General features: G+C 33.3%; 1 protein-coding gene and 1 long non-coding RNA gene across 5 annotated transcripts in view; one reads left to right on the top strand and one right to left on the bottom strand.

The window, feature by feature from the left end:
- Positions 1–693: 693 nt before the first annotated feature.
- Positions 694–19,611, bottom strand: part of LOC127715421 (transcription initiation factor TFIID subunit 7-like) — a 41,237-nt gene continuing 22,319 nt past the window's right edge. The window contains exons 8-10 of one of the 3 annotated variants that reach the window (XR_007988404.1): positions 18,450–18,509; positions 1,697–2,520; positions 694–1,538 (exon numbers count right to left, since the gene is read on the bottom strand). Coding sequence is in view for 1 of the 3 variants with exons in the window: in XM_052221452.1 (XP_052077412.1) it covers positions 2,491–2,520; positions 18,450–18,509 (90 nt within the window). In the remaining 2 variants the exon portion in view is untranslated. Of the gene's footprint in view, positions 2,521–18,449; positions 18,510–19,611 lie in introns of all 3 variants that reach the window. The other 2 variants (XR_007988405.1, XM_052221452.1) reach the window with 2 other exon arrangements.
- LOC127715422 (uncharacterized) lies at positions 6,184–16,413 on the top strand. Of its 2 annotated transcripts, none has more exons than XR_007988407.1 (5): positions 6,184–6,563; positions 8,716–8,882; positions 11,169–11,282; positions 12,352–12,470; positions 16,046–16,413. It is a non-coding gene; the product is annotated as an uncharacterized LOC127715422 (long non-coding RNA). The 2 variants fall into 2 exon arrangements; XR_007988408.1 differs by lacking the exon at positions 6,184–6,563 and adding an exon at positions 7,557–7,567.

The raw sequence follows: 19,611 nt of genomic DNA, 5'->3' as shown, positions 1-19,611 counted from the left end.
AATATAATGGGGAATAAACAACAAGAATAAATAATTTATGCACTTTTGTTTCATTTTTTCAAGCAAATCACTGATAATATTATCTAAAATCAATCTAAATTATCTACTAATATAAGATGATTATGACACTAATTTTACAAATAAAAAAGACACTGTTTGCATTTCTATATAAATTTTATTTGTTGCCTTTCTTTTAAGAAAAAAAAGCATCTTATTAATTCATCTTTGACACATAAAATTTAGAGATACACTACAGCTCAGGTGGATTTTGCTTTGTCCACCCACCCACAGTTGGAGTGGGCTCCGGGTCACCAAAATGTCTCGCTTGTCCACTCTGCCCTCACATAGGAGCAGGCATGCAATTACTTTTGTTGAATCAAAAGATTTGCAAGTACAACCAATTGAAATAAAATGCTCCGCTGGGGCGCAGCTTGATACGACCACAGAGGTCGAACCCTGAACAGTTGGGGCAAGTATGGACACAACATTCAAGCTTGATTCAGCACTGAATTTGGATTGTAATTAAATATTTGACACAGCATAGGTTTCTGACACAGAATGAAAGTGGTCTAAGAACTTAAAATTTTTTAATTTACCTATTCAAACCATATCATTATTATTTGCTTTTATATAAAAATCAGAAATAACCAATTTAAAATGGAAAATTTTAAAGAAAAAAAAGGAAACCCCCCCCCCCAAATTTTTTGAACCCCCTTATGATTCATCAGCCCCAAACTCAATCCCAGTCTTCCCTTTGTGGTATGGTACCTTGCAGTACAATTTCAGAAAGATCCATACACTTGAACACAAGTTATTGTCTGGAAACTAGAAAACTGCTTGTTTTTTGGCCCCTTTTTGGCCCCAAATTCCTAAACATTTAGGGCAATTACCCCCAAACTCAAACCCAGCTTTCCCTTTGTGGTATGGTACCTTGCAGTACAATTTCATAAAGATCCATACACTTACACACAAGTTATTGTCCTGGAACTAGAAAAATGCTTGTTTTTTTGCCCTTTTATGGCCCCTAATTACTAAAATTTTGAGGGAATTACCCCCAAAATCAATCCCAGCCTTCCCTTTGTGATATGGTACATTGCAGTACAATTTCAGAAAGGTCCATACACTTGAACACAAGTTATTGTCTGGAAACTAGAAAAATGCTTATTTTTGGCCCCTTTTTGGCCCCTTATTCCTAAACGTTTTGGGTAATTACCCCCAAACTCAATTCCAGCTTTCCCTTTGTGATATGGAACCTTGTAGTACAATTTCATAAAAGATCCATACACTTACACACAAGTTATTGTCATGAAACTAGAAAAATGCTTGTTTTTTTGCCCCTTTTTGGCCCTTAATTCCTAAAATTTGGAGACAATTACCCCCAAAATCAATCCCAGCATTCCCTTTGTGATATGGAACCTTGTAGTACAAATGAAATTAGAAAAATGCTTGTTTTTTGCCCCTTTTTGGCCCCTTATTCCTAAAATTTGGAGACAATTACCCCCAAAATCAATCCCAGCATTCCCTTTGTGATATGGAACCTTGTGATACAATGTCAGAGAGATCCATAGACTTACACACAAGTTATTGTCATGAAACTAGAATGCTTGTTTTTTGCCCCTTTTTGGCCCCTAATTCCTAAAATTTGGAGGCAATTACCCCTAAAATCAACCCCAGCATTCCCTTTGTGATATGGAACCTTGTGGTACAATGTCAGAGAGATCCATACACTTACACGCAAGTTATGTCTGGAAGTTACAAAAATGCTTATTTTTGGCCCCTAATTCCTTAACTGTTGGTACCATAACCCCCAAAACCAATCCCCACCTTCCTTTTGTGGTATTGAACCTTATGGTAAAATTTCATTGAGATCCATACACTTAAACTAAAGTTAGAGTGCGAAAACTAATGTGTCTTCGGACGACGACGACGACGCCAACGTCATACCAATATACGACCACAAAAAATTTTTTGCGGTCGTATAAAAAGCCGATAAGCATTTGTAATCAATATTTTTACAAAAAAAAGAGAATACAGCTAGAGTGGGCACAGGTGGGCTGTCCATTGTGGGCAGGTGGAAAAAGTAAAATCCACAAGGGCTGTTGTGTATAAGACGTAAAAAACATCATTAATTGCCTAGTATGTCCTAAATTTAGAATTCTGCACCATCCTAAAATCTGGAGTGATGACACAGATCCAGCAAACACGATCCAGATTTGTCAATACAGCTTTGCTTTCAGGCAACACGGAAACTTTGGGTCCTAACCACAGATCTTGCCACAAAGAAAATGGACTTAATCATAGCAATCCATTTTAACTTTCTTCTCATTGTGAGGTGAGACCTCTGCTTCCAATAGTAGATAAGTACATGTATGTTTACAACAACATTGTCAAAACTGTTTCTTGAAAGCAGTTACATTTATGGCTAGCAATGCCAATTTAGTGCTATGTTATCATATTTGTTCTTCACTAACATCTTACTGGTCAATCTTCTCAGCCCAACATTGATGATAATATTTCAAACTGTAATAAATAAATATACACAAGTGAGGATTGAATAGAATCTTTTATAATATTTAATTAATACGTATTTTGTTTTCTTTTATGTGGACTGGTATTTTTCCTAATTGTAAGTGGCACTTTTCTATATCTTTTGATGACCTCAATATAAATATTACTTCGAATGTATTAGACCTTGAAACTGCAAATAAATTGCGAAACAAATCCAGGGAGTTTAGAACACTTCTTTCTGTAGTTTTATTTGGGGTGTTAAAGCATTGACCACGTTATAATGTTTTATCTTTACATTTACTTCAACATTATAAGTTATATGGTTAGCTACTGACCCCCTACTAGGGCAAAAATGCCACACATGTGTCACGCATGTACCTAAAAACGCATGTGTCACAGGTGTGTCACATGCGTAATACACATGTTTCTTGCCACGCATGTGAATCATGCGTGGTACACATGCGTTCACATGCGTAACACACGCATGTGAATCGCATGTGTCAGAAAAACACCCGTGTCACGCATGTGTTGGAAAACGCATGTGACACATGCGATATTTGCATGTGTAACACATGTATAGTCAAACGCATGTGTAACGCATGTGTTACACAGGCAAATTTTGTTGATGTGAATTCAAGTTAAATTTTTCACGTGAATTTTACGTTAAATTTTTCATGTGAAATTCACATGAAAAAAAAGTTAATTGTGTCCAAGTTGAAAAAAATTAACATCAAAATTAAAACTTGTTTATTAACATCTAATACCTTGTAAGACATATATTCCATTGAAAATCTTATTTTACTTTTAAAAAATTTATTTTCACATGAACCCCTTTTTTTTGAATAATCAATGCATTTAAATGGGGAAATATAATTGGAACCCCCCTTTTATCCTGTGTTGGGACCCTCCCCCCTTTTAAAAATGGCTTGATCAGCCCCTGATTATCCTTAATTGTCACCATAATAAATGGTATTTTATCCAATCAGCTTAGGAAAATAATCGCAGGAAAAAAAAGCAAAGTACATGTAAATAAAGTTGCAATTGTCAGATATGGGTCCAGGATCCTGAAAAAGAGTGAGATTAGACTTGTAAAAAGTCTCTCTCTCTCTGTCTCTCTAAATATATATATATATATAATTCCTAAAAGGAGTAGGCCAGGGGATTCTTTGAATCATCCCCCTTCCCCCATAAAATCTTCTTCTTATTTGAAAAATTAAAAGTATAATCTTTAAACATTTATTTTAAATAAGATTTTCATTGGTATTTCTTTTAATACATATACACAGGTAAAAGAAGTATGCGTTATTGGGAGAATTTGGTGTTAATGGCAGATCTTTTGATCTTCACCACTTTGAAAAAAATTGACTTAGAACTTGGAATATCTGTATGTGTTCAACAGTGTTGTGTTTTTGTTATTATTGTTATTGAATAACTTTCTCAAAGGTGTGTTACAAAAACCTTACATCTCTTATTATTCCTATGTATCTGCCTACTATCTTGAACAAAAGACAGACATATACAAGTAGATATATTTAAGTCTAAGGTGCTTCATAGAGTTATCAGGTTATGGAACTAAATTATACATTTGCATATTTTATTTAGGATTTTCTTATTTGTAACCCTTGTGTTACAAAAATGACTGATTGTAACAATCAGTAATTTTTGTAACACAAGGGTCAATGTATGTAATATTGACATTGGATTGTACAAGGCTAAATTAAAAATTACCTTTTGCCAGTTTTGGTAGTTCAAACAAACGTGACCAATTAACATTGTCAATACTTGATTGTTGACCATTCTGATTATCTGTCCAAGTACAAAACTATGCTAACAAGATAATACACATGAGCATATAGAAAGTACTTGAAAAGTTTCAGAGTGTTTGGGGTAGTCTGTCCTGTTCAATACGGCTCATAAGATAAAGGGGAAAGCAACACTATTATCGTGTTTAAATCACGACAAACAATAGTCACTACATACTTTCGTCCCTTTAAATTTAGGCTTATACAATGTACAGAATAATATACCATTATAACTTTATCATACATTTCTTCATCTTTGGTGTGGAATAAAAGCAAAGGATATAATTACCTGTTTATATTTTACTTGTGTTTCAAGCAAGCATTTGGTGGGTTGAGAGGGGTTTACTGTAACGGCGGTTATAAACTTACATAGGCGGATCCAGGGTGGGGGGCCTGGGCCCCCCTTTCGTGGGAAAAATTTGGTTGATTATATAGGGAATCACTGAAGCATGACTGGAGCGGCCCTCCCTTAGGTCAGTCAGCGGGCCCCCCTTATGAAAAGTTCTGGATCCGCCACTGACTTACCACCACCCACGTGCCACCACATCAGTGTCCTGCAGGCACTTGCCCGCATGTGGTGTCAAAAGTTACATATGCTTGTGTTTTTTCAAAGTTCATAAAATGTGGAACAAATGTCCTCAATTTCTCTATTCTATTTATAAGGGGAACATAAATATCAATGATCAGTGTTGGAGCTGGGACTATTGTATAATAGTCTCCATAATAGTCCCAGGTTGGAGGCATTAATGTCATTAATACCATTGTGAGGGTACTACTGGAAAGAAGTTGTTTAAGAATAGATCAACCAAGGATTTGTTTATTGGATCAACGGTGATAACATTTTAAAACTGTGATACCCAAACAACCTTGGTATGAAATACTGTACAGAAATTCCCAGTAACCGTTGGGCTTAACATTACATAAAAACTAAAGATTGTGCCATTGACGGATCCAGAAATTTTCATCAGGGGGCCCACTGACTGCTAAAGAGGGGGCCTCCCTAGTCATGCATCAGTGATTCCCGATATAATAGATCAAATTTTTGCCACAAAAAGGGGAGGGGCAGGGTGCTCTAAATCCGCCTTTATGTGCAACACGAACCTCCAAAATACATGGGTGAACTCAAGTATTGTGAATGATAAAGTTAGGAACTTTCTGCTCAACATGTGGCAACCTAGGTTTGAGTATACATGTAATTGCCAACTTGAATTTAAGTAAGTTAAACTTTGATTTGATTCGCCATATTGGCAAACATGTGAAGATAAGATCTGGTGAGCTTTTCGTCGAATATCATGAGGAGATAGTGTTAAAAATATTTGCATAGTTCATGAGTTGAAAATTATAAAACAAAATATATTGTTTAACCTTGGACAAAAAGATCTGATCAAGTCCAAAACTGGCTGTTATTTGTGTAGGCTACCTTAATCTTGAAGAGTATGCATTTCTAAATCAAGGAGGCGGTAGGCAATTTCCTAATAATATTACAAAAGAACTTGTCACAGATTCTTAACTAAACGTCTATCAGATTAGTAAAATTTCTAATTCACTGACATCTGTTGGACATAGATACTCAAATTGCAGAATCTTATTAGTAATAAAAAAAAATCTGTGTTTTCTGTGACATCATTTTGAAAAATATATGTTTATATTTTATGTATTACACTCTAACTGTCTAACATTTAATTCTCCTCTGATTAGAATTTAGAGTAATTATCGTTTGTCAATTTTCCAAACTTCCCATGCCCCCCTCAGCAGAGTTATTTAATTCTGAATGGAACAAAATGTGAATGAGTTATAAATAATATATAAATGATTGAATATTCTTTATTTAGTTTTTCTTTATTCTCAATTCTTCCAGAGACATGTATATGCTCTGAGAACTTATGTCTTTGCATGATTCTTCATAATTAAGTATACTCAATTATTCTCTATGATCCTTCTTTCTATATTTTTGCTTTTCAACTATCTATATATATTTTTGTGTGTCCTTATTTAAATCCCCATTCTTGATTCCAGACTAACTCTCATATATATACGTAAATGTACGAAAGCTTGGCACGTCGAATACGGAAACCCGGAAATCTTTTCACCGTTGTCGTTTTATACTATGACGCAAAATCCATGGACGCTCGTCTGCTGCTGAATTCATGTTTTAAAAGAATGGACAAAGATAGTCAGATAGTTGATACAAAGACCTTTGATTTTTCAAACTGATGGATCAAAAAGTTATTATAAACAGATATATTGAAATGGGTTAGTAACTTACATTGTCGATTAACTGAATCCGGGGAACGAAAGTCAACGCAACGAAAGTGTTTCGTTTTGATGGATTACGTACCAACTTATTGTACTTGGAAAGCGCAATGAAATGTAAATATAATCATGCGCATTTTTAGGAAGATGCTAGTGTTATACTTTTCGCGAAAAACCATTTGACTTTATCCATGTCATGCATGTATAAACCCGAAAATCAGTCAAAGATTGGCAAAAACGGAAGCAAGTCAACTCGCCCCATTAATTTAAAATCGCTCCACTCTTGTTTAGGGAGCTACCATTTGATTTTTATTGGAGAGGGGGCTTTGACGGAATTTGAAAAAATGCGGGACAGGAGTTTTGAGTAAAAAAAATAAAAGCCAGGACCGAAAAGAATGAATAATAAACTGTCAGGACAGATATTACAACTAAAAACAATGCAGGATAACTGTTCATAACATTTTCATCCTAGCCCCCCCACCCCCCCACCAAATCAAGTGGTAGCTCCCTTCATACCAACTTGCTTGCCCCACATTAAAAAAAATCGCCCCACTTGTGAAAAGGATTAAATCCTGTTAAATATACAATGTACTCCTGCCAACAGTGGCAACTTGCCTAACTTGGGTAAAATCCAAATGAATATAATCATGATAATATATAATAAATATATTATAAACAGATAAAGGTCTACCAACTCGCCCTACATGTACTTTAAAAAAATGAAAACTTATCTACCCAGAATTAAAAAAAAAATTGAAATTTAAAATATGATATTTATTGAATTTAAATGATGTTTCACTTCTTAAAATATAATTGTAGATTCATTATTTACTATTATTTAATTTATGTATTTATTGGAGAATAACTTTATTCTTGCATTAGCTTAGTTATTTGCAAAATAATTGCAAAGAAACCTGTTAATCATGTTAATTGTATCATAATCTATCTGATTGTTTTTTAGCCGACTCAAAATCATGCTGTTAATTAGGGCCCCTACTTTACATGTACGTAATGTAAATATAAAAATAAGAAAATGTGGTATGATTGCCAATGAGAAAAGAGAGGAATTGGTAAAAGTCCGTGAAAATTCACTTGTTTTCCAATCCTAATAAAACTGTCATATTGTAATGTTTAAATAACCTAATTATTTTCAAAATAAAATCTTGTTTACACTAATGAGAAAAGACAACTCTCCATCAGAGATCAAATGACATCAAAGTTAACAACTGGAGGTCACTGTACATCCTTCAACAATGAGCAAACCCCATACCATATAGTCAGCTATAAAAGACCCCAAATGAAAATGACAAATTTGTAAAATAATTCAAACAAGAAAACTAGCAGACTAATTTATATACAAAACAAAGAACAAAAAAAACAAAATATGATACACAGCAACAAACGACAAACTGAACTACTGAATTACAGGCTCCTGACATGGGACAGGCACATACATACAAATATGTACAGGATGGGGTGGGGCTAGACTAGTAGTTTGTGGTGCAGAACCCACCTCCTAACCTGGTATATTGATGTGAAAAGGGCTTAACTCGTCAGATCTATACAAAGTAGAAAGACATCTAACAAAACCACACACAAGACGTGGTGGGTACTTACACATCCCCACAACAAAAAAGACCAAGTTCAGATCTGAGAGTACTCCCAGTTACTAACACCTAGTTCAAAGCCAAAAACAAAGTACATTGTACATGAACAATGTATTTACCAACAAACCTTGCCTGGTTTAGTCCATTTCTCAGATACTACCTTATATAAAATAGTCCAACTTTTGGTGTAATTTAAACAACTTTGAATGACATAAAATTTCAAAGTATCATGATTATTAATAACTTAATCCCCAAAGATTGGCATTATAAATCATGACAGATTCAGAGATCCTGTAATATATACTGTACATGTAATCACTTTTGTTCATCCCTTCATTCAAGGGTCATATGGAATTTATATGATGGATTAGAACATTAATAAAATGATTAAATACTTTTTGTAGTCATTTTTTTTTCAGGGAAAGTTTGTTGGTCTAGTTTTAAAAGATCAAAGCAAGCCAATTTTGCCAGATCAAAATATTAAAGGCAATTTTGGCAGATACATTGTATTATAACTTCATTTTATTAAACATTATTTATTTTAGCTTTTTCAACGAAAGTACAATTACTTTGAGAAGTAGGAGAAGCTAAGCAACAGGACAGAATTCATTTGAGGCATTGCTTTCTAGATTATATAGTGGAGTCATAGATTGTCCTATTGATTTATGTGGATATGAGGAGCAGTAGTCAATGAATAATTTTGTGATGAGAGGTATGTAATGAAAATGATAACTATGTTTGAATAATTTTTCTTGTCAGGCTCTGTACATGCAGTTTCGAAGATTTTTTTAAAAGTTTGAGGTCAAAATGTTTAAAGTTTGATTCTTGTAATGTTGTGGGCAAGTTCGAAAATTATCCATGTTAGAAGTGACAAATTTATTTTTTTTACAGGTCATTTTTATAGAAAATTGCATTCAAAGCTCTCTTAATCGCTTGTTCTTTTTTGTCTAGCCACAACAGTTATGAAGCTGTGACTTAGGCATACTGTTTTCAATAGAGGCATAGTCGTAAAAAAATTGTTGATATTCATGATGAGGTCAGTTTAAGGAAACCAAGAAATAAAACCTTTGCACCTTTTGTTGGCGGTATACCATCTTTTCCGCAAGTTCATTGTTTTCTGTTTAGTATTAAATTTATAATTAAGATTTATTATTACATCGGTGATCCGTTTATTTGGCAATTTATACAGGAATAATGTCACTTTGAAATGTATGAGTTAGAAAGTAAGTGCTATTAAAATTTAGGTTTACAGAAGTTATTCCGTGGAAATATATATTGTTTAATGTAATGAAAATTGCATTGAAAGCAATCCCAAACAGGTCTACATTTCTTTTCGATTATTTATGAAAATGTTTAAAAGAACAACCATATTGTATACTACAGCAAAAAAGTTTTGAGGTCGTATATTGCTATCAACTCGTTCGAAGACAAATGTGTGTTCTTGTGTGCAGATATAATTAATTCCATGTCAAAATTCCATGTATGTTTGAAAAAGTTGTTGATATCCAAAAAACATTAAAAAACTTTAAACGGGGATTTTCCAGTTTTGGGACAATAACTCAAAATGTGTTCACCAAATGGCAAGAAACTTTTGTGACTTGTTTGTATCTATTGACATGAGCTCCCTTTCGATTTTTATAAATTTAAGATTTTATGTTTCCAAGTTGTGGGGTTATATTCATTTAAAAAAGGGAGATTTTCCAGTTTTCAGACAATAACTCAAAAATGCTTACAGCAGTTTTCATAAAACTTTGGTGAATTATAAAATTGAGAATGGAAATGGGGAATGTGTCAAAGAGACAACAACCCGACCATAGAACAGACAACAGCAGAAGGTCACCAACAGGTCTTCAATGCAGCGAGAAATTCCCGCACCCGGAGGCGTCCTTCAGCTGGCCCCTAAACAAATATATATACTAGTTCAGTGATAATGAACGCCATACTAAACTCCAAATTGTACACAAGAAAATAAAATTAAAAATAATACAAGACTAACAAAGGCTAGAGGCTCCTGACTTGGGACAGGCGCAAAAATGCAGCGGGGTTAAACATGTTTATGAGATCTCAACCCTCCCCCTATACCTCTAGCCAATGTAGAAAAGTAAATTGTTTATATTTATTGTCATAAGCTCCCTTTTGGTTTTTATTAATTTTAGATTTTATGTTTCAGAGTTATGTGATTTTATTCATAAAAAAGGGGGATTTTCATATTTCAGACAATGCTTTGAGCAGTTATCATGAAACTTTGGTGACTGGTTTATATCTATTAAGATAACCTCCCTTTAGTTTTTCATGAATGTCTGATTATGACATTGAAAAGTTATTGAACTTTATTCTTTGAATAAGCGATTGGTGTATCATGTGCTCATGGTGCAGCTGTCTATTTATTTTGGGCCAGGTTTTCAAATTGGTCTACATGCAGGGGTTAAAATTTGCATTAAAAAATGAAAGGTCCTGGACTATTTGAAATTTTCAGTCCAGTGAAAGGTCCTCCATTTTTTTTGTCAACATTGAAACCATTCTGAAGCGTACGAAAGGTATAAATAAAATGTACTTCTAGAATTTTATGTTTGACATCATGAATACGCATATGACGTCACATTGTTTAGTTGCTAAAGACAACGTAAAATATTTGTTAAATGGTATTTATTTTAATATGCTGCATTAGAAAGTAGATAACTGTATTGTATTTTAAGCTTGGCCTTCATTAAACTTGATTTTACCATAGGCGGATCCAGGGGGGGAGGGCCCCCCTTTTGTGGTAAAAATTTGGTTGATTATATAGGGAATCACTGAAGCATGAATGGAGTGGCCCCCCCCCCCCCCCCCCCCCTTTTAGTTATAAAAATTCTGGATCCGCCACTGTTTACTGTCACATCACTAGGTAAATACAGAATTCTCCTAAATGGATAAGCTAATTGTTTGCAAAACTCTTTGAATACTTATTATAGTCTTGCATCCACATGCTATTAATAAAGTACTGTTTTCTCCCTTTCAGCTGTACATTGTATTACAACAAATGGACAGAGGAGTTGACTATTGATAGTGACTGATAATGGACTGGAGTAACCTAGGGTCCAATGACTCCATGCCTGACAGTCCATGTGTACATGTATGTCAACAGCCAATTCTAAGTAACCTTAAACATATATATACAAAAGACCTAAAATAATATTATGTGCATCTATGGGAGACTTATATGTCACTGTTATCACACAGTGTTGTGTGGCTTCATTACTGATTAGAGACTAATCAGATTATCCTTTACTTTAAGTTCAAATATAATGTACATGTACTCAATGATTATGACTTGCCTTCATTAACTTGTAATAATTATGATGCAGGATCCAACAAAAGTATTTTTTTTTTACCTACATTTTATGCATCAGTCTCGCTGATTTTTTAAGTACCTTGTAAATGTATATGGATATATGTATGAATTTAGTTGTAATACTTAGTTTTGAGCCTTGCACATATATACATCATTGTACATTGTCACAGAAGTTAAAATTACTTTGATCGCTGTCAGACAATGACAGAGTGTTTTGAACATTGCTTCATAATGTTGATCAGATTACCTTATTTAATTAATAAAATGTTATTGTCACAGATTAAAATTTTTAGTATTTTATAAATAAAGTCTTACAATGTATGGTAGGATTGTCAATGAGAAAACATTCCATTAGTCAAAGAGGATGTAAAAAAATTTAGGTCACTGTATGACTTTCAACAATGAACAAAACCATACTACTGTAAAAGCAGAAATTTTCGTGGAGGATTTAATTTTGTTTATTTTGTGGAAAGAATATATCCACGAAATTAAAACCCCCACGAAAATTTAACCTACATATAATATCACTTCAATTTACTGGAAACCACGAAATTAAATCCCCATGAAATCTTGTAAAGAGACAAAACCACGAAATTTTAACCCCAGGAAAATTAATGTTTCTACAGTATATAGTTAGCTGTAAAAGATCCTGACAAAGTGAGCAACAATCCAATCCAGAAAACTAGTGATGTTCCAATTACCATGTGCAGTATTGGTTATAATATAAAAATATCACTTGTTTTCTCTCTCTTTGCCAAGGGATAACTGTATTCCTAATTTATTCTTATTGGAAAGCAGACTGCATCAGGTTAAGATTTTATATGATAATCACAGGAATTTTAATTTTCAGAATTAGCTCCTCAGATGTAAGTGGAAGGGAAGCTATATACATTATATGTTTAAATGAAATTAACAACAGGATTAGATATTGAGGAGATCCTATAGCTACAGTATATATAAATGTAACTGGTATGTATTTGTTACAGTATTTAATTTCCAAATGGTATAACAAAAATACTGAATTCCAAGGCAATTTCAAAAAATCGTAAGGGTTCCGCAGAACCCAGTGTCTCGCCTACTTTTGCTGTTAATTGCATCATTTTCTCATCACTTGGCGTCCGTCGTCGTCCGTTAACTTTTACAAAAATCTTCTCTGAAACTATTGGGCCAAATAAAACCAAACTTGGCCTAAATCATCCTTAGGGTATCTAGTTTAAAAAAATGTATCCGTTGACCCTGGCCATCAACCAAGATGGCCAATATTGCTAAAAATAGAACATGGGGGTAAAATGCAGTTTTTGGCTTCTATCTTTGAAACCAAAGCATTTAGAGCAAATCTGACATGGGGTAAAAATGTTCATCAGGTGAATATCTATCTCTGTGTAATTGTCATACGCATCAGACAACCCGTTGTTGGGTTGCTGCCCCTGAATTGGTAATTTTAAGATATTTTTTTTCAATTTTTATACGACCACAAAAAATTATTGGTATCACGTTGTTGTCGTCGTCGCCCAAAGACACTTGGTTTCCGGACAATAACTTTAGTATTAGTAAATAGAAATCTATGAAATTTAAACATAAGGTTTATAACCACAAAAGGAAGGTTGGGATTGATTTTGGGGGTTATGGTCCCAAATAAGCATTTTTCTAGTTTCATGACAATAACTTGTGGACAGTGTATGGATCTCTCTGAAATTATACTACAAGTTACCATACCACAAAGGGATGGTTAGGATTGGCTTTGGGGGGTTATGGCTCAAACCATTTAGGAATTGGGGGCAAAAAAGTGAGAAAAAACAAGGGTGTCCTGGTTAATGGACAATTACTTAAGTACAAATTACAGTGTAAGGGAGGTAATTCAAATACATCTTGGAAATTTGAATTGAAATTAATTATGACCATAACTGAGGGAAAGATATTTTTTTTTGGAAAAAGGGGGGAGGAGACAATTTTTTCTCCTCAAGATTTCAGAAATCAAAATCAGAAAGAAAATCCTTCAAATTTTTTTTTTTTTTTAAAAAAGGGATGGAGGTCAATTCGCAACAGCATAGTGTATTACACAAAAGCAAAATTTTGAATATAAATTCAAATCATATAACCAATTCTAAGTTCTTTGACTACAGTTATTCTGTGTCAGAAACCTATTATGTGTCAAATATTGAATTGCAATCCAAATTCAGACCTGTATCAAGCACGAATATTGTGTCCATATTTGCCCCAACTGTTCAGGGTTGGACCTCTGTGGTCATATCCAGCTGCGCTCGGCAAAGCAATTTATTGGTTATTATCTTGAACATTATAATAGAGATAAACTGTAAACAGCAATAATGTTCAGCAAAATAAGATTCACAAATAAGTCAACAGGATCAAAATGGTCAATTGACCCCATAAGGAGTTATTGCACTTTAAAGTCAAATTTAACAATTTTTTTCGTAAATTTTTGTAATCTTTTACAAAAGTCTTTTCCTGAAACAACTGAGACAAATTTAACCAAACTTGGCCATAATAAGCATTAGGGTATCTAGTTTAAAAATAGAACATAGGGGGGAAAATGCAGTTTTTGACTTATATCTTTGAAACTAAAGCAAAAGTATATCGGTTGCATTATTTCATGCATCAATTGTAAAATAAAAAAAATATCAGGTGAGCGACACAGGCTCCTTGGAGCTTTTAGTTGGTATTGTAACTTAAATGAGGTTAAGACATGTAAGAAAGGGGCTTGAAAAATGAGGAATTGTGTTTCTACAAGCACTTAGTAATCTAAATCTATAATACTAAAATAACAAGGTCCTATTTGTGAGCCGGCATGACATAAAAATGACAATTCAAAGAATTCAACTTTATTTATAACTTATATATATAGGACAATGGTGTTGATTAAAAACTACACCATTCCAGGCCCATTTGTTTTCCACATAATTATTACTACAGATAATTAACAAGTTCTGGGTCGAAGGGTTCAAAAAGAAAGATTTTGAAAGCAGAGAAAACTGTGCACCTAATGACCAGCATGACATTATTAGATGACAAAACGAAAAATCTTAAAATTCAGGCTAAAAATAAGGCTAAGGTACTTTGCTTCAGTCACAAAACCATGATGTCCCGGAGTATTCTAGTATATATTATATATACAGGTAATGTGTAGTACACATGCATGAATAGAGTTAGTTTTCATTATTACGGTAATTTATGTTGATAAAAATGAGAATATGTAGTATTATTGCCAATGAGACAACTATCCACCAGAGTCCAAATGACTGAATGTTAGCAACTATAGATCACTGTATGAACAGCTTTCAACAATGAGCAAAACTGATACTGCATCTAGCAAGCTATAAAAGGTCCTGAAATTACAGATGTAATACAATTCCAATTTACGTAAAAGACATTAAACGAAAAATAAATATGATAAACAACAACTATTATATTCCACTCCAGTTGTTCACACGATATATATATATATATATATATATATATGTAAGTTTGGTAAATCATTGGAGATTAAATTGATGTTATCATTTTTTGCCTGATTGGTAATCCAATATTTGATGTATGTTTTACAAAAAATATATGCTGTTTTTGTCTCGCTTGACGGAGTCAAAAAGTGAGGCATAGGTATGCTGTTTCTGGCGTTGGTGACGACAGCGGCGTCAACAATGTATTAGTTTGTGATTAGGTCTAGTTTATAGTGAACCACAAGTAGTAAGTCGAAGATATTTGGTATGCAGTTGTATTAGTATTAGCACATCTCATTATTATTTGGCCCCGCCCCCTCAGTTATGGTTTATTGACTTAATTTGAAATTCTTGCTTAGTCTTCATGTATTAGTTTGTGATTAGGTCAGTTTATGGAAGCATTGGCATATCTCATTTCCATGGAGATTATTTGGCCCCACCCTCTCAGTCATGGTCTATTGACTTTTAAATTTTTGCTTAGTTTTCATGTATTAGTTTGTGACTAGGTCAGTTTATGGGGAACTACTAGTGGTAAGTTCATGATAATTGGTATGCAGTTAAATACGCATTGGCATATCTCATTTCCATGAAGATTATTTGGCCCTGCCCCTTCAGTCATGGTCTATTGACTTTGAAACTTTTGCTTAGTTTTCATGTATTAGTTTGTGATTAGGTCGGCTTATGGGAAACCACTAGTGGTAAGTCAATGATATTTGGTATGCAGTTGTATTAGCATTGGCACATCTCATTACCATGGAGATTATTCCCCCCCCCCTCCTCAGTTATCGTTTATTGACTTTAAAATTTTCTTAGTTTACATGTATTAGTTTGTGTTTAGGTTTTTTAAAGGGAACTACTTATGATAAGTCAATGGTATTTGGTATGCGTTGTATTAGCATTGGCACATCTAATTTCCATGGAGATTGTTTAGCCATGTACCTTTAGTCATGGTTCATTGACTTTGAATATTTGCAAATCTTACATGTTAAAGTGTTGCTATTTTAATTTCAACATTTGCATTATCGAAACTACTAAAAAGCGAGACATACATTGTATCTCTGTGATTACAGTTTATTTTTTTTATTACAGCAACTGTATTCCAAGAGTCTGATGGCTGATAATGTATTACAGGATTTTATCATTCAAGCAACATCTTAGAAGGATAAGTGCAAATGTATGAAGGAAGCCTTGGGTACAAATAGCAATTACAGCAATTACATGCAGGAGAGAACTCTTAACATTACTAACAGACATGTAGTCATTATATGGGAGTGGTGTATTCAAGAAATCTAAAACACATGGAATTAAATATCGTGTATATTTTTTCAACCACAAGTACTCTCAGAATATAATACAATTCAAATTCAAATTATTGTGCCAACATGACAATTACAGTCTAAAAATGGAAAATGCATGTTTTAAACTGATTTTTATATAAATATTTGAAATAACAAGAATTTTTAGTTTATTGTGCAGCCAAACTTTGATATCTTCTAATGGTATATGCCTGTTGTTTGTCAACATTTGTTTTCTTTTTGCCTTAACCTTAAGATTGGTGTTAAAATGAAAAACTGAAATAGATATATGAAATAAGAAGGAAATGGTTGTAAATAACAGCAAGACTTTCAATATGGTATATCAAAATATATTTCACAGAACTTTCTATTTCAGTTTATTAATACAATGAGATATGAGGTATAAATAAATCAGACAGCTACACAACAAAAACACATGAAAGGCATTAAGGTGCTAACATACAGTCCTCAACAATGAACAGGTGTCTAAACAATGTCATGATCTACTTAATTAACCAGAGTCTATACCAATCAAAGAGCTGCCATCAACACCAAATTCTTTAAATATTTTTTTTTATTAGGATGAGACTTAGACAACCACTGAAAAGGTTCCTGGCTTGAAACAGGCACAGGAATATGTGGCAGGGTGAAATACTTTTTTTCTTCAAAACTTTCAAAAGAAAAATTGGCATCTTTTGCAAGTAAGACTATTTCCATAATGGGATTGGATTGTCTCATGGCTGATAACCACAAAATGACTTGTACATACATATTAAAAATGAAATATACATTAGTGCATACATATTCTATAAATGAATCACCAATCCTTACATGACTTTTAAAAAAAGTATTGAGATTTGAACATAACCGAAAAAATTCTAGGAGTGAACTAAGGTGACCTGGATATTTGCTTGCCTTCTTTGTTTTATTGCATCTTATCTCTTGCATTGGAGATATTGTGAGTTGGGAGTTGATAGATAAATATTTTTTGTATTGTTTAGGATCAAGAAAGTAAAATATAATGGAAGTATGAACACATAGTCAAGACCAAGAAGAATATTTATATATCAAAATAGAATGTGTACTAGATTAGCATTAACTTATCTAAAATATGCTGAAATACTGTGAATTTGTGTGATTGATGCTCAATTCACCTTAATTTCATTTTGCCTGTGTATATATAGAGAAAACACATGTATAACGCATGTGTTAGAAAAATGTGTTAGAAATTGCATGTAATTCACATGAGAACTGAGAAACATGTCAACAATCATGGTAATTGGACAAATAGGAGGATATTTTGAAAAATATTTAATACAGGCACCATGCCTTTTACATGTAGTAATCACGCATGTATCACAGGTGTATTTCCTTACGCATGTGATTCACATGTGAAACGCATGATCACATGTGTGTATCATGCGTATCACATGTGTTTTTCACACATGTGTCACATGCGTGGCATGAAACGTCTCTTTCACATGCGTGTGACATGCATGTGAAACGCATGTGTCACGCATGTACACATGTGTGGCATTTTTGCCAGTGTACAGATCCATAGAGGGTTAGTATAATCCTTAGGGGGTGAGGCCGAAGGCCGAATCTCCTATGGATTTTATTCACCCTCTATGGTCCGTAGGGGGTCAGTAGTGAACCGTATAATGAATTTATCGCATACGTGACTTTTTCTGCTGCGTTTTGTAGAAAAATAAACAATGAAACACAACAACATTAATAGGATGACATCACCATTAACAGTAGACGTGACGTCATGAACCCCCTATGAAATTTACTAACCCCCTACGGATCCATAGGGGGTCACCACGTGACGGCGTTAAACCAATCACAACGTGATAATTTACCCACGGTGCAATAATAAAATTTAGACATCTAAACAATGATTTTTTTTCCATTATGATTTACAAATGATTAAAAAAAAAACACATCTTTGGACCTAAACATGTAATTTAATTTAAACTCCTTTTTTATGTGTGTTTCGTATTACTCAATATTTCACTATCTATGTAATGTTTTGTGGACATTTCCCTCTCTCTACATCCTGTTCTTTTTTGGTGTTTTTATTGATTTTAATTGGTTGTCCTTCTTCAACATCATTTTTAATTGATCTTTTCATCATTTTTTTAACTTTAGGCAAAAAGTATAATAAATAAATTGAGTTCAGCCTCTTAAAAACTAACCTCTTTGCCTTTCTCATCCTCCTCTTTAATTGTTTTATTCAACATTTCCTGCATAGTTTGCTGAAAAATAAAACAAAACTATTTCAATAAACATTGCATTTCACATGGGTTCATTCTGACATAAGGTATACAGCTGCAAGTCATTAATCTATGGCTGTTCCATAACAGGAAGTTGGATGATGTATCATGCTTAGCTTACACCCACTCAAAACTCAAAGTATCAGAAAATAGGAAGTAAGTATCTGACAGATCAAAATAGTACAGTAGACTCCACCTAATCCGATATCGGCTCAACAAATATATATGCTATTGTAATATTATTTCAAAACACCAAACCCTTCCCTATATGTTTAATGTTAATTTTATCGTGTAATCGAATATCGGATATAAGAATATTTCGGCAAATCAGATAAGAATATTCAGGAAATTTGGTTCAAAACCATGCACAATCGGATATTTTCAATGTTTTTCTGACAGGAAATGGACCCCGAAGTTACGAAATGACAATCTTGCAGACAAGAAAATTTCGTTTTTACTAAATAAAACGGAACTATTTCCTAATGAATTGTTGTCTTTATTCATTGTCTTCCTTTGTTAGTGAATAAGATGCCCTTTTGCTTCAAATGGTTCGAATTTATTTATAAAATATATAAGAGCAGTACGTTGCTGTTTGGAGAATTTTGATAGAACTCTAAATGCTCACAGAATCAGAAATATAATTTTAACTGAATGTACCTCCTTCTGAATAATTTATTGCAATATAAATATAAATCCCTTTTGACAAGAGAAATCTGACTTTTGTCAGAAATAATTTTTTTCACATGTGCATAAGTAACCACATGTCATGGACGCCATTTTGGTTTGTTTACAAATTGTGAGGAAACCTCTAGAACCATGACCTAAACATAAACAGTCTTCAGAAAACGTAAACTTGATACAATAATATTTTATCAATCATGATTATTTTCATGAATTTAAATTTACAAGTTTAGAGAATTCACAGACCATGCTTTGATCTATTTATAGCCAAATAAGTTTGCCTGTGATAATGTAAATAATGGATATTAATTTGTTTACAAAACAAATAAAGACACAAACTATGGATGGTAGATATTTAATCACATAAATATTTCAGGACATTTGATTTATTTTAATAAATATA

Source organism: Mytilus californianus, unplaced genomic scaffold, assembly GCF_021869535.1.
Source record: "Mytilus californianus isolate M0D057914Y unplaced genomic scaffold, xbMytCali1.0.p SCAF_9, whole genome shotgun sequence".
In the NCBI taxonomy this organism is placed as follows: domain Eukaryota; kingdom Metazoa; phylum Mollusca; class Bivalvia; order Mytilida; family Mytilidae; genus Mytilus; species Mytilus californianus.
This window is presented reverse-complemented; position numbering and strand designations above follow the sequence as displayed.